The sequence below is a fragment of the Pseudozyma hubeiensis genome (genome assembly GCF_000403515.1).
Source record: "Pseudozyma hubeiensis SY62 DNA, scaffold: PHS10, whole genome shotgun sequence".
NCBI lineage: Eukaryota > Fungi > Basidiomycota > Ustilaginomycetes > Ustilaginales > Ustilaginaceae > Pseudozyma > Pseudozyma hubeiensis.
The window spans coordinates 64,099-77,906 of NW_012133792.1; the positions used below are offsets into that span (position 1 = coordinate 64,099).

At 57.7% G+C, this 13,808-nt stretch overlaps 6 protein-coding genes across 6 annotated transcripts; 4 read left to right on the forward strand and 2 right to left on the reverse strand.

The window, feature by feature from the left end:
• Positions 1 to 8: 8 nt before the first annotated feature.
• On the forward strand, positions 9 to 980 carry PHSY_000767 (hypothetical protein; the record flags this gene model as incomplete). The annotated part of the gene is made up of 1 exon (XM_012331401.1): positions 9 to 980. The coding sequence occupies one exon, from the start codon at positions 9 to 11 to the stop codon at positions 978 to 980; it is 972 nt and encodes a 323-aa protein (XP_012186791.1).
• A 139-nt stretch (positions 981 to 1,119) lies between these two features.
• PHSY_000768 (dihydrodipicolinate synthase) lies at positions 1,120 to 2,121 on the reverse strand (the record flags this gene model as incomplete). The annotated part of the gene is made up of 1 exon (XM_012331402.1): positions 1,120 to 2,121. The coding sequence occupies one exon, from the start codon at positions 2,119 to 2,121 to the stop codon at positions 1,120 to 1,122; it is 1,002 nt and encodes a 333-aa protein (XP_012186792.1).
• Positions 2,122 to 2,387: 266 nt separating this feature from the next.
• PHSY_000769 (mitochondrial chaperone ATPase) lies at positions 2,388 to 2,825 on the forward strand (the record flags this gene model as incomplete). The annotated part of the gene is made up of 1 exon (XM_012331403.1): positions 2,388 to 2,825. One exon carries the CDS (start codon positions 2,388 to 2,390, stop codon positions 2,823 to 2,825), a length of 438 nt encoding a protein of 145 aa, XP_012186793.1.
• A 311-nt stretch (positions 2,826 to 3,136) lies between these two features.
• Positions 3,137 to 9,364, reverse strand: PHSY_000770 (hypothetical protein; the record flags this gene model as incomplete). The annotated part of the gene is made up of 3 exons (XM_012331404.1): positions 3,137 to 3,651; positions 3,791 to 8,674; positions 9,349 to 9,364. 3 exons carry the CDS (start codon positions 9,362 to 9,364, stop codon positions 3,137 to 3,139), a joined length of 5,415 nt encoding a protein of 1,804 aa, XP_012186794.1.
• Positions 9,365 to 9,528: 164 nt separating this feature from the next.
• PHSY_000771 (dynactin) lies at positions 9,529 to 12,156 on the forward strand (the record flags this gene model as incomplete). The annotated part of the gene is made up of 1 exon (XM_012331405.1): positions 9,529 to 12,156. One exon carries the CDS (start codon positions 9,529 to 9,531, stop codon positions 12,154 to 12,156), a length of 2,628 nt encoding a protein of 875 aa, XP_012186795.1.
• A 1,350-nt stretch (positions 12,157 to 13,506) lies between these two features.
• On the forward strand, positions 13,507 to 13,797 carry PHSY_000772 (leucine-rich repeat-containing protein; the record flags this gene model as incomplete). The annotated part of the gene is made up of 1 exon (XM_012331406.1): positions 13,507 to 13,797. The coding sequence occupies one exon, from the start codon at positions 13,507 to 13,509 to the stop codon at positions 13,795 to 13,797; it is 291 nt and encodes a 96-aa protein (XP_012186796.1).
• Between the last annotated feature and the right edge of the window lie 11 nt (positions 13,798 to 13,808).

A 13,808-nucleotide genomic window follows, 5' to 3' on the forward strand; every position in this document is an offset into this window, starting at 1 on the left:
CCCCGACCATGCCACGGCGAGGTACAGGTCCACCACAGCCGCGTCGCATCCCCAACGTCAAGCAGGTCGTCTGCGTCTCGTCCGGCAAAGGCGGGGTGGGGAAATCCACCATCTCGGCCAACCTCGCCGTCGCACTCTCCCTCACCGACCTCGCCGGCAGAAAGCCTCGAGTGGGACTATTAGATTTAGACATATTCGGTCCGAGCGTACCGAAGCTCATGGGGCTGGAAGGCATGGGGGAACCCGAGCTCACATCGTACGGGGGCTTGATTCCGATGAAGAACCACGGTGTCAGCTGTATGTCGATGGGATTTCTCCTCGGCAACGCTTCGCGGTCCGGTGCAGGAGAAGAAGAGGATGAGGAGAGAGTGGTAGCATGGAGAGGAATGATGGTGATGAAGGCGACGCAGCAGTTGCTTTTCGATGTCGACTGGAGATTGAACCCGCTAGCACCCACCCCCGAATCGCCCGACCAGATAGACGCAAGCAACACCCCGCTCGACGTGCTAGTGATCGACATGCCTCCCGGTACCGGCGATGTAGCGCTATCGCTCGCTCAGCTAGTCAAGGTGGACGCAGCACTGGTGGTCACAACACCCCAAGAGGTCGCCTTGATCGATGCGAAGAAGGGCGTCGCGATGTTCAACAAAACCAAGGTTCCGATCGCAGGCTTGGTGCTCAACATGAGTCACTTTGTCAGTCCTGATACGGGCAAGGTGTTCGAGCTGTTCGGCAAATCGACCGCGGTGGAAAGGTATGCCGAGAAGCAAAAGCTGGACATCTTGGCGAGGATACCGTTGCAGCCGCAGTTGAGCGCAGGTGGCGACGAGGGGATTCCGGCCACGCTGAGGGAGAGTTTGCCCGCGTTTGAGAGCGGATCATCGGAGACCGAGCAGCAGCAGCAGCAGCAGCAGCCGAATCACATTCGAGCGGCATTCCTCGATCTGGCAGACAAGGTCTGGAAGCGATTGGGACCGTAGTCGGCGACGAAACAACACTTTGTACAACACACCAACACAGCACATTCCTTGGCAACACAAACCAACCAGCCATCATCTTCTCAGACCGAACTGTATTCTCTTATTTAAAACTGGACTCTACGACACGCTGAAGCTTGCATCAAGCCTTTGCCGTCGTCACACCATCCCTCTCCTCCAACTGTCTCTCGAGCTGCATGGCGTCCTTCAACTCCACCTCCAGCATCTGCCTCACCTCCTTGCTCGCCGGTTGCAGCGGCATCCTGCAAACGCCGTACTCGTAGTACCACCTGTCCAACGCGCACTTTGTACCTGGAATACCTGCCTTGAACAGCACCCAATCGGCGTGGCTTACGACCTTCTGCAGTTGCTGGGCCTTCTGCAGTTTATCCCAGCTCTTCTCGTCCGCTGCCTGTTTGGTCAACGTGTAGAGTTCGACGAGGGTTCGGGGGATGATGTTTCCACTACCTGCGATGACGCCCGTGAATCCGGCTGTAGAAGCGGGGACGATGATGTCGGCGAAACCGCTCCAGACGTGGAAGTTGGGTCGGGAGATGGCAGCGGCGATACGACCACCCTTTCCCACGTTGGCGCAGGTGAGTTTGGCACCGCAGATGTTGGGATGTTGAGCGACATCAATGATCAGATCGGAATCCAGATCGATCCCGCCTACACAGGCGGGGAAGTTGTACACCATCACCGGGATCGGAGATGCATCCGCCACGCGCGTGAAGAACTGCTTGATCGCAAACCTATCCTTCCCCAACCCACCTGCAAAGTAACCGGGGAGGATGACGATCGCCGCATCCGCACCGGCTTTCGCCGCATCCACGCAGTTGGAGATGGTCTCCTTGACCGAACCGACACCGGTTCCGGCGATGATCTGGGTCGAAGAGAGGCCGGAGGAGGCGAGGTGTTGACGCGCGGTGGAGACGAGCTGGAATCGCTCGGGTGCGGAGAGGTGGATGGCCTCACCGTTGGTACCCATAATGACGAGACCAGAGCCGGCGGATGCGATGCGCAGGACGTGCGTCTTCCACGAGGCGTAGTCGATCTCTTCCGAGGCGTCGAAGGGTGTCGCGAGCGGAGTCCACACTCCCGGTTGGAGGGGTGTGGGTTGATATCCGTTGGTGGTTTGCGTCATGGTCTGGTGCTCGTCGGTGCCTTGGTTAGGTAGTGTTGGTAGTTTGAAAGAAGATACAGATGGTGGAAAGAGGAGGGAAGAAGAAGGGGGAAAGGTGATCGCAACGAGCTGATAGCCAGGCGAACATATATACAATCGGCGCGGGGGAAGGACGACTGCCCAAAGAACGACGGCGAGTGGGCTCGGTTGGGTTCGGTTCAAACGCGAGAAAGGTGGGGTAAGCCCGGACAGCGAGGGCTTGTGCGCGCCCAAACAGAGTGGGGGAGATGAAAGTATTCCGGCCACTCCACACTTTGCACCTTGAGAGCTGCTCTCTTGTCTCGCGGACCCTGCGTAGAAGGAACGCGCTGGGGTGCGGCTCTCTAGTTCTCGGTTTTCTCAACGGCGTGGGGGGAGTGCTCCTGCGTACCAAACATCAGTGCCAAACATCGACTCGTATTCACAGCAAAGCTAGCTGCTACCTTAGCAGGAATGGCTCAGTGTGCCTTGCGCAGAGCCAGGGCGTCTTGCTGACCGACCGTTGTGGGTTAGTGTCACATGAAGTCTCACACGCCGAAGCTAGCAGCGTGGCACGATGTGGGTATGAGCGAAACAAACTACCTACGGCATCCGCATCCTCCGGACCGCTGTCCATACCATATCGCCTTCACTTGCGCATCTCATCAAACTGTGAGAGCCGAAACACTGGCGACGACATGAACTGATACAGCTGACCGGTCAAGCTGAATAGGGAGACGTTCGCACAAGCCTGGTTGTTCCCCCACGTTTATCAATCAGCACAGAGTCGGTTGGCGGGGAAAGCGCAGCGGCCCTTGCGCGAGAAATAAAGGCGCAAAAATGCATGTTAAGAGTCTCTCAGTTCCGGACGAGAAGAATTTCGGCTTTTCGTCGAGACCAACACTCTTTATGCTTTGTCGAAACCCCACCATCTTACAGTAGCTTCTTCCCGCATTTCCCCCCTCTTCACTCCGCTCGGGCGTTCCCAAACATGACCGTCGCTCAACCCTCCGCGTGTCTACTCTTCGTGCGTCGAATCTGCCGCGGGTTCCTCACCGCCTCCGGTCACGACGCCACCACCATCCCGCAACTCTCCATCTCCCACGCACACCCCGGTCTCATCCACGCAACCTTCCGCATCGCCCCGCACAACCTCAATCGTCTCGGCACCCTCCACGGCGGCTGCATCGCCACACTCACAGACACCATCGGCTCCCTCGCAATCGCAAGCCACGGTCTCTACTCGACGGGTGTCAGCACAGACATCAACACCACCTACGTCAAAAGTGCAGGCGGTACCGGAGACGAGGTGAATGTGAAGGGGGAGGTGATCAGTATGGGTAAAACGTTGGCGTTTACGAGGATGGAGTTGAGACATCCGGTGACGGATGCACTGTTGGCGTATGGTTCGCATACAAAGTTTATCGGGAGGGCGTTGAAGCACGCTGAGAATGTCAAGTTTGATAGAGATGGTCTGGAGGTGGTTGAGGGGAAACAGCCCGAGGATTGGTCGGAAGAGTCCAAAATGTAATGCTGCAGATCCAATCGAGGAATGCTTTCAAACAGATTCAGAAACAAGTGAGAAATCTCGTCTAAGGAAGACTCAGCACCCACCTACCATCCACCAACCTCTGCTCCGCCTTGACCGCCGGCAACTGCCAACCCAACCCACCTGCCATTCCATCCCCTTCACTCCCCACGGCATACGTCGGCGTCACCAACACCGTCCTCCTTGCCTCATCCCCTGCCTTGACCGCCTTGACGTTCGCCTTCAACCTGTCCAACTCTCCCCCACCCGCCACCGGCGTAGGCTTGCTGAAGCTGCACAACCCTCGACCCAGCTGCGTCAGCCACACCGGGTTGATCTTCGTCAGCGTCTTCAACCACACCGTTCCCATCACCTCCTCGTCTCCCCCGGTCTTGGCGAACTTGGAGTTGCTGCGTTGCACCTCGGAGAACACCACCCACGCAGGAGGCGTGATGTGGTAGAACGAACTGGTCGGGTGGACGAACGCGAATCCAGGCACACCCATCGCCTTGTACGGCACGCCGCGCGTCGACTGCATCCGATCGCCTCCGCCTTTGGTCCGCAGCTTGAACAGCATCTGACTCGTTCGCTCGTCCGGATTCACCGTCGAGCTCGCCACCACGCTCTCGTTCGAGATCAGATCCGCCCGCACCGCAACCTGGTCGATGTAGGCCGACGCGATCAGCTGTCGAATCACCTTGAGCTGCGTCTCGCTCGGCGGAGCGAGTTTCGGGTTGGCCAGCGCAGCTGCTAGATCCGGGAACGTCGACGAGATCAAGCTGCACAGCTGCGCACGCAGCTTGTGGATCTCCTCCATCGCTTTGGGTCGCAGGAAGTTCTTGTCGCAGAAACTGACGCTTCCTCCGGCGTACTCGTACGCTCCCACAACGCTGAGCAAACGGAACGTGTCGGACAATCCCGCGCCCAACGCCTCGAACTTGCGCATCGTAGCAAAGTACTTGGCCCGCCGTGCTTTTCGGCGCTCCTTGTCCAGCATCTCGCTATTCGTAAGATTCTTCAGCTCGGCATGCAATTCCTCGTCGCCATCCATCTTTCCAAACGCCCTGTCGTAGTCATCCCCTTCCTCGCCGCCTTCTCCCTCCTCCGCACCGCCACGTCTACGATCGCAGTACTCCTCCTCGATCAGCTGCTCGCGAACAAAAGGATCGCCAATGCTCAGCGCAGCTACCATGGCAACAATGTACGGCAGGCACCCGTGCTGCTGACCCTGCGCCAGCATCTTGCCGTACCTCGGCGACACGGGGAACAGCGTCATCGTCCGTCCCAGTTCGGTGACCTGCGCGTGGTTGAGTTTGCGTTTGTTCTTGCCCACACTCACCGACGCCACCGCTGGAGCTTGCAGGGCGCCCAGGTGCGTCAGTACCTGTTCGGCCTTCTTGAGAGCGACACGATCCGGCGGCGTCGGGAACGGGAAGTTGGCCACATTGTCGATGTTCATCGCCTTCATCGACAGCACTAGCCCATCCACAGGTGTCCGTAGAATCTCCGGGCTCGAGAATTGGCTGAAATGATCTTCGTAGACCGCAGAAGAGTAGAGTCGGTAGCAGTGACCGGGACCCGTTCGACCTGCACGACCGGCTCGTTGCGCGGCGGACGCCTTGCTGATCCACGAAACCTCGTACGACTGGACGCCGCTGACCAGATCGTACTTGCGCTCTTTGCTTCGACCGCAGTCGATGACGTACCGGATGCCGGGGATGGTCAGCGACGTTTCGGCGACGTTGGTCGAGACTACGACCAGACGCGTGTCGACGGGTGGAACATCGAAGATGCGCATCTGCTTTTCCGACGGTAACAGCGAGTAGAGCGGCAGGATGTGCATGGGCACGTCGCTGTCGTCCTTGAGCTCGTCGGGAAGATCGTCGTCGTGGCGATTGTCTTCATCGTCGTCATGATCTTCGTCGTCAGTGTCCAACGCTTCCGGATCGACGTCGTCCGCCATAGCGCCATCGTCGACATCAGCAGCGAGATCGCGGTCCAGTCCAAGATCCACCTCTTCCGCCTCAACATCGCCATCTCGCGCCGTGATCTTGACTCGAGCCGATGCGTCCTGTTCGGCGTGCTTTCCCTTGTCCTCCTCGTCATCGTCGCCGCGACGATACTTGAAGCGGCCCTGAACCCGCTCATGGTCCTTCTTCTTCTTCTCGATCGCCTTCCTTCCGAACCGGCTTTCCAGCTTCTTGCACACGGTGGTGATCTCCTGCTGACCCGTCAGAAAGATGAGGATGCCACCCGGTGGCAGTCTTGCGTGGATCTTGGTGGCCTTGCTGACCGACTCGGTGATGTAATCCTGCACCGTCTTGCGATTGAAATGCACAGAGACGGGGTGCTGGCGCGCGTCGATGTTGATCACTGGCGGTGGGATCGGGAACAGCGTGGTGTTCTCGGTGAAGTCCGACACACGCAGCGTAGCACTCATGATGATGAGTCGCAAAGGCCGAGCGTCTGCGACACCTTCGAGCCATCGTTTCTCACGAAGACGCACGACACGACTGAGCACGCCAATGAGCACGTCGGTGTTGATGCTGCGCTCGTGTGCCTCGTCGACCATGATGGCGCTGTACTTGGTGAGCAGGAAATCCGTCGCCAGCTCTCGGAGCAGGACACCATCGGTCATGAACTTGATGGCTGTGTCCGGGCTGACTGTAGCGTCGTACCTGATCTGATGCGAGACGCGATCGGCGGGCAGGCTGAGTTCCGAGGCGACGCGCTGAGCCATGCTGACGGCCGCAACTCGTCGAGGCTGAGTGACGCCGATCATGCCCGGATTGAGGCTGCCCTTGGTGCCGAACGCTGCTTCGTAGAGGAACTGGGGGACTTGGGTCGTCTTGCCGGAACCGGTCTCACCGCAGATGACGGTGACGGTGTTCTCCATGATGGTGCGGACGATGTTGTCTTCCTCGGCCACGACGGGCAAACGCAGACGAGCTGCAGTGAGCTGTTCTGAGCGCTCCACTTCTACATGCGTGACTGCTTTCGGCGCAGAGGTGGAGTCTGCCGACGAGTCGTCTTGGTTGGCAGCCTTGGCAGCCTCGAGCTCGGTGTAGTGCTTGGCGGCGAAAGCGGAGCTCTCTCGGACGTTCTCTTGGTCGCGACCGAGGGGACCACGGGCAACGCCGTCCTTGGGCATGATATCGCCGACTTTGACTTTGAAGCCTGCAACGGGTTCGAGGTTGTATGCAGTGTCGTCTTCTTCTGCATCGATGCCATCAGCACCATCGGTGGAGTCATGCTTGGCAGCATTGGTGGCAGACCCGCCGATGCCCAAGGCGGCACGTGCCCAATCTTTGAAGCCGGAGCTGCGCTTCGTGGTGCCGATGCCCCTTCGGCGAGATCTGAATTCTTCGTCATCATCGTCATCATCTACGTCATCATCCTCGTCATCATCCTCGTCGTGGTTGTCGTCGTCATCCTCGTCATCATCTTGGTCGGAGTCGTCTTGCTCGACATCGTCCGAGTCATCGACGTCGGCGCCTCCTCGGTCATCGATCTGTTTGGACGAAGCTGGGACGGAGCCGCTGGCAGATGCAGAGCCAGAAGCATGCAAGTCGTTCTGTAGCAGACCTCGTCGACGCATAGCCTCGAGGAAGACGCTGTCTTCCTCCTCATCCGTGTCCGGTTCCTCTGATGCCAGATCAGAGTCTTCGTCTGAATGGTCGTCGTCATCCACCTCTTGCTCGAGCTCGTCAGCATCTTGCGCTGCTTGAGATTGGAGTAAGTCGTCATCGAATTCTTGTTGGACCCAGTCTGGACCTGAAGCGACAGCTTTGCGTTTTCCTTTGAGGTCAGCTGCCTGTGCCAGGCGTTTCTCCTGGTTCTTTCTTGAAAGAGATGCGCGAGGAGCAGGACCGATGAGCTCGTCGTCGAGAGCCAATGCGGTCTTGCGTCTGATTTCTGGAGCAGAAGAGGACTCGGCCTCGGACTCGGAGCTGTCAAAGCTAGAATCGCTCTCGCGCGCTTGCTGAACCCTGGTGGCGGCGTTGACACGGGCGGCTTTTGGCTTCTTGGTGCGCTTTCGCATGGGTGGCATGATGGGATTGCCGTGCGCGTCCCTCGCCAAGGTAGAGCCGAGAGCCGATGCGAGCGCTGAACCTAGCGCAGGCGCTGAGTGGGTCATGGATGAGGTTGCCGTGTCAGTGTTTGGCGCCTTGGACTTGTCGAAAAGGCTCGCTGCAGCGAGGATCCTGGCTCTGCGTGCTGGATCCTCCTCGACTTCGCCAACGGGCTCATAATCCTGGCCTTCTTCCTCGACATCCTCTGGTGGAGTGAAGTTGGCCTCATCGTCGTCCTCATCGACGTCTCCCTCGGTGGCTTGCATGTCGTCGAGGTCCGCATCGTCGTCGTCCTCTTCGATCTGCATTGCGGCACCGTTCATGGTCCTCCTTCTTCGCTTTCCGCTGCTGCGATCCGTCTTCTGCCCAGCGGTGTCTATGCGCTCTTCCATAGTCTTTGCTCTGCCAGTACCCAGCGTGGCTGCGGACCTGAGGGCGGTGCGATCGATTTCGGCCGACGTCTGTGCGAGCTTGTGCATGATCTGCACCCTCTCCTCCTTTTTGAGGCGGGAAGCAATGTAGGCGTCGAGACGCTTGCGCTTCTTGGACGACATGGGAGCCGAAGCATCCTGACCGGAGGCTTCGAGGAGCTGTTTGCGTTGCAATTCTGCCTGCTTCCTTTGAAGATCCTCTTGACTTCCTGGTACGATGAGCTGTGCATTGGAGTCGTAAGCGTCGGCCTCTCTTTGGCGTAGGGAGCGCTTGTTCTTATGGGAAGAGCCGCCGACGGACGAGCGCCGCGCTTTGGCGTTGTAGCGCTCCTGGACGGGCTTCTTCATCGTATATAGCTGAGTGACAAAGATTGACCGAATGGTGGAAGAAAGGTCGAACAGCACCGCAAGCAAGTCGAAAGGGTCTTTCGACCTTCCTTCTCCACTTGACGTCTCAAAATTTTGGAACTCTGGAAAAATTCTCGGCACACAGATCACATCACAGCGAGCGGCGAAAGGACACGCTGGGAGTAGGAGAAGAAAAGAACGAAAAAAAGGCGAGGAAAATACTGGCACAAAAATCACCTCGAAAATCACACTTCACTTTACGCGAGATGCCAAACGCGACCAGACGCCAACAAAAGATGCGTGCGTTTCCTTTCGATCGCAAAGCTCGAGTGTGGTCGATGGAGCATTGGAGATCCGGAGGGTTGAGGGCCTGAGACCATGAGATCGGCTTTTGGTGTGCATCGGATATGTGACAAAGCAGCCGTGGACCCTGAAAGCTCAGGGCGCGTCGTGACAAAACTCAGCGAAAGTGAGAGCCAAGTGTTGGTCTGGCTGCGCATCACACTGATTATAAATAAAAATAAGGGCAGTAGTGTGTGGAGAGGCGAAATTTCCGATCCGCGGGCCAGCCGAGAGCCCAAAGCTCATCTCTCTCGCTCTCTCCAACCTGTCAATCTTCTCATCACGCTTGTCGGCCTGCCTCCGTCTCTGCTGCTGCAGCAGTCTCAGCCATCCTCTCTCATCTTGCTACCGCACCACCCCATCCCTTCGCTGTCCCGAATCCACGCTGCGACTGGCGCATCGCTTGCTTCGATCCATCCGTCGACGCCTTCAGGCCGCATCGGCCGCCGACCTCTCTACAAATAACCCCAAAACTCGATCGCGTCAACTCCTTTTCAATCATTCCCACTTCTCGCCGTATCCATCTCGTCTCGCCGCGAGCGTGGTTTGGGCGGCCATGAACTCTCACGGCGGTGGTCGCGATCCATACCATCGCGATGGTCCCAGCCGAGACCCGCGCGCACGGTCGCGCTCACCTCCTCCTCGACCCTATCAAGAGCGCGATAGAGTCGCAGCTCGCATCAATCGGATGGACCACGACGCACCCGCCAAGTCGCTTCAGCGTAAGCCCGGAGCATCTGCTAACCTCACCTCGGGCAATCCAACGTCCGGCTATCCCCTCAACTACGCTTCCACATCCGCAACCACCCTCGATCGCAATGCTCCCACCAGCCGCGCTCAATTGTCAGATCGATCCGACTCATCAGCAGCAGCTCGCAGGAATTCATCTGCGTTGACCGAATCTGCTGCCGACCTTGTGACTCGATTGTATGCATCCGCCCCGGAGCGCCAGCTCTTCGACCAAATCTCCCTCAAGAGCTTTGCAATCTTCGAAGATCGTCGCACTCTCGAGGACCAGCATAAGAAGCTCAAATCTGTCCAAGACTGGCTCAACAAGGCAGGCTCCAACGATCAAAAGAACCTCGCCAGACTCACCGAGCAGCAGCAGACTGTGGCCCGTTTGCAGCAAAAGATCAACTCCGACTCGGACGACCTCTACCGCATGCAGGTCCGATGGCAAGTCGACTTGAATGCGCAGATCATGCCCTCGCTACTGGCCTCTCTTACCGCACCGTTGGAAGCTAAGCTGCAGGATCTTAGCCAGGAGGTCAGGATCGAGCGCGAAAAGGATCGCAAGCGTCACGACGAGCTCGATCAACAGGCGCGCACGGTCTCTGGTCAGGTCAATCGTCTCCATAGCGACTGTAGCAGAATCAAGTCCGACGTCTCGGCGCTCACCAAAGACAAAGACCGCCTTCACAACGAGATCACAGACACGCGCAAAGAGCTTCGCAAGGACGTCGACAAGGACGTCAAACAGATTTCCGACCATTGCGCACGCATCAAGCGTCTCGAGCAGAAAGTGGACGCCTTCGTTGAAAATGCTCCCCGTCCATCTGTCGCACAGCGCACCTCCACCGCTAGCGCCTCGGCACGTGCGCCATCAACCACTCCTTCCAGTCCCGGTGCAGCCTCGATGGCAAGGCCGCGCGTCACCTCGCCTGCCCATGATTCACGCCATCGTCCTGCTCTACAATCCGCCTCCGCCGCAAAGGATGTAGCAGCATCGACCGCCATTGTCAACGGAACTTCTGCACAGGATGACTCCTATGCAGCCGAGAGATCTGCTTCGGCTTCCGGTTCCAGACCGGTCACACAAGCTCAGTTCCGCAAGTGGGTGGCCAACAACGAGCAGGATCTTGCATTGCGACTCGACGAGATCAAGGATATCGCCGTTCAAGATGCTACCGCAGAGAATCAGGCCTGCATGGAACAGCGCCTCCGAGCGCTCGCACGTGCATGGAAGAAGAAGGCTCTCAAAAGAGACGATCCGACAGAGGATCAAGATCAGGCTGCGTCACATGCAGATACGCGCGAGTCCACGGCAGCGGCCGCAAGAACAACCGCCGCTGTCGAAGGTGCAACGTCCATGGAGGTGGAAATAGTTGTTCCACCTGAACAGCAGCCAATCAACTCCGACGCAAGGCGAGCAGGTACAAACGGGGCAAGTCCGTCCACCAACTTGCAGCCTGACGCAACAGTCGTCGTGGATGTCTCGACGCCTGACGCCACATCGCAGGCCTCGCCCGTCGCTGCATCCACTTCCGATCAAGCGAAAATCAGCACCGACAGCGATGCGTCGGCAGCAAGGCCCGGTTCGGCTCCAGCGACAACTCAAAGCGCATCGTCGGGCTTGACACAGCCAACGAATCTGCAGCAGTCGTCCGCCGAGAAGGGTAAAGATACCAAAACGCAAATCGTGACCATGCCCGCGGCAATCGTGAAGGACATACGGCTCTCGCTCGAGGATTGTCAGTCGCGGCTCGCTACCGTCGAGCAAGTGATTGACTCGCTACGCTCGATCGAAAGCGAATGGGTCGCAAGGCTTATCGAGTCCCCCGACAAGCTGCAGCAACTGCTCACAGCGCTCAAGGACAATGGTCTGGGCAACGTGGCCGAAAATGCGCGCATTGCGCTCGTCCGGCTCGGGAGTGAGGTGGTGACGATCCAGTCCGGAATGGAGATCATACGGAGCGCAGAAGACGAGTCAAAGGCGCGCATCTCGGCAGTGGAGGAGCGCGGACAGCAGATCATCGATATCGTCAACGAGAAGGTCAACTATCTGCAGCGGCAGTTCGAGGCGCTGGACGACCAGGCTGCGTTGCAGGGTGCGCTTCTGGTGCGTCTGTGCGAGCACGCGAATCCGCGAAAATCGCAGCCGAGAGCGATCACGGCGACAAGTGGCACATCGAGCCAAGCTGTGCGAACAACTCAGTCTCCCGTAGTTCAGTCGCCATTGGTCCAGCACGCCCAGCACGTTCAGCCTTCCGTGCTGCGACAGGATCATCAGCCACAGCCGCAGACACATCTTGCAGCTGGGCAGCACCAGCAGTCTACGTTGTCCGGTGCCATGATGAGACCGCGAGCTTGCCTGGACCAAGTTGCAACGGCATTATCGGCGCACATGCACCCAACGGCTTATGCACAAGAACACGCGCAGCCGACCCTGCTGAACAGTGCGCAAGCGCAAGCCTACCAGCAAGCTCAGCAGCAGGCTCAACAACAGCAGCAGCAGCAGCAGCAGCATTCATCATTCACGGTACCAGGTGTCGCGTATCCGTATCCGAACCCGAATCAGCGCCAGGGCTTCCACTAGAGGAGGAGGCGGCAGCGCCGTCCAACAACAGGCAATCAAGAGGATGACGTCGAACGAATCTACGGGTGCGGACGAGCAAATTTCCTTGATCCCATGTACCACGTCTAGCACAGAAAGCGATTCGCATCTGTCACTGTAATGTTATACCACGCACGCAGCACCCGTCAAATCATCGCCGAGCGTCTCTTCCGAATAGACACCCAGCCACAGAAATGGCCTGCCCGCCGCCTATCCTCACTTCCACGGCTGCCAAAATTCAAAAGCAGCGTTAGACCGCGAGAGAGTCAAGAGCGAGATCAAAAATAATGTGAGACAAGTCACTCTCAACCTCGACTTGAGCCTCCAATTTCGGATCCGACAGAATTTTGAAAAGTTCTCACGAAGCGTCCGTTCCAACTCGAGATTTCAACCGTTTGTATTGATGGTCTCGAAATTAGAAGGTACTTGTATTTTTCAAGCCGGTGCAATTCAACTTGCCGGGCGTAGCCCTTCGTTTTTGGCGGAGATTGCGAAGACGATATTTCAGGCAGGAGCGCGGCAGAGCCAGGCAGCTTCAAAGAGTTGGGCTTGCCCGCCTCTCTCGGGTTGACTGAAGCAGGTTGCAACGCCTCTCGTGGCCTGGAATGAATTGGCAGTCGCCGTGTGCAAGCAGCTTTGGGATTGATTCGAGTTCGAGCTACGAGACTGTAGAAAACGAGGGCAGCAAAGCCAGTCTCCGTGGCGGTCGAGTGAGTAGGTGCAGTTGAAGGAAACTGGAACCGCGCGAGCTCGAGGTGACTGACTTTGGCACATCGTCTTCGCCATCAACCCTTCTCCTCTCCACTTCAAGACACATACATCGCCCATCATGCCGAAGTACGTATCAGCACCACCCGAAACAAAGCATACGAGAAGCAATGTCGTCGTCGCCGTCCCCAACCTCTCGACAGCAGCATCAGCAGCACCAGCACCAGCACCAGCATTCGCAGAGAGCAACTAGGAGCAGAACCAGCAACAGCAGCAGAACTTCGAGCTGCGATTCAGCGGCCGCAGCATGACACCGCGGATCATCCTCAGCAATACAGATGGTCATATCAGCAGCGTCTGTCTTTCACCAACCGTTTTCGACCTTTCGTCGCAGTCACACAATCCGACAGAGGCGGATTTTGGACGTTGATGTATCGATGCTGCAACCGTACCACAACGTAGAGCCGGCTCTATGCCAATTCAAATTGTCAACAGCATCAATAGCAGTATATGTGGAGATGATACGGGCCATCACAAGCGTCAAATAGCTTCTGTTGTCGATCGCGCAAGCGCGCCGCTGGCTACCTTCGCAGGACAAACACGCAAAGCCAAGGCCGCCCGTAGATGGTCTATCTGCGCAATCACCAGCCCGCACCATCACGACCTTTCGCCGTACACCGGCTCTGTCCTCGCATCCCGCTGCCCACTGCTGCTTGCGCTCAACACGTCGACATCCGCTCGAGAATCAAGGATGCGGACACGTATTTCGCGAGCGCAATGCCCACGCTCGACTCGCACCGTCGACAGAATGCGCTACACCGCCTCTCTGTCTGCTATGCTGCTTCTTTTGTCAAACGACGTTCCTCGACATACGACGAAAACATTGCTTCTCTCGATGCGACAAGATGCTCCTGACTTTCGACATG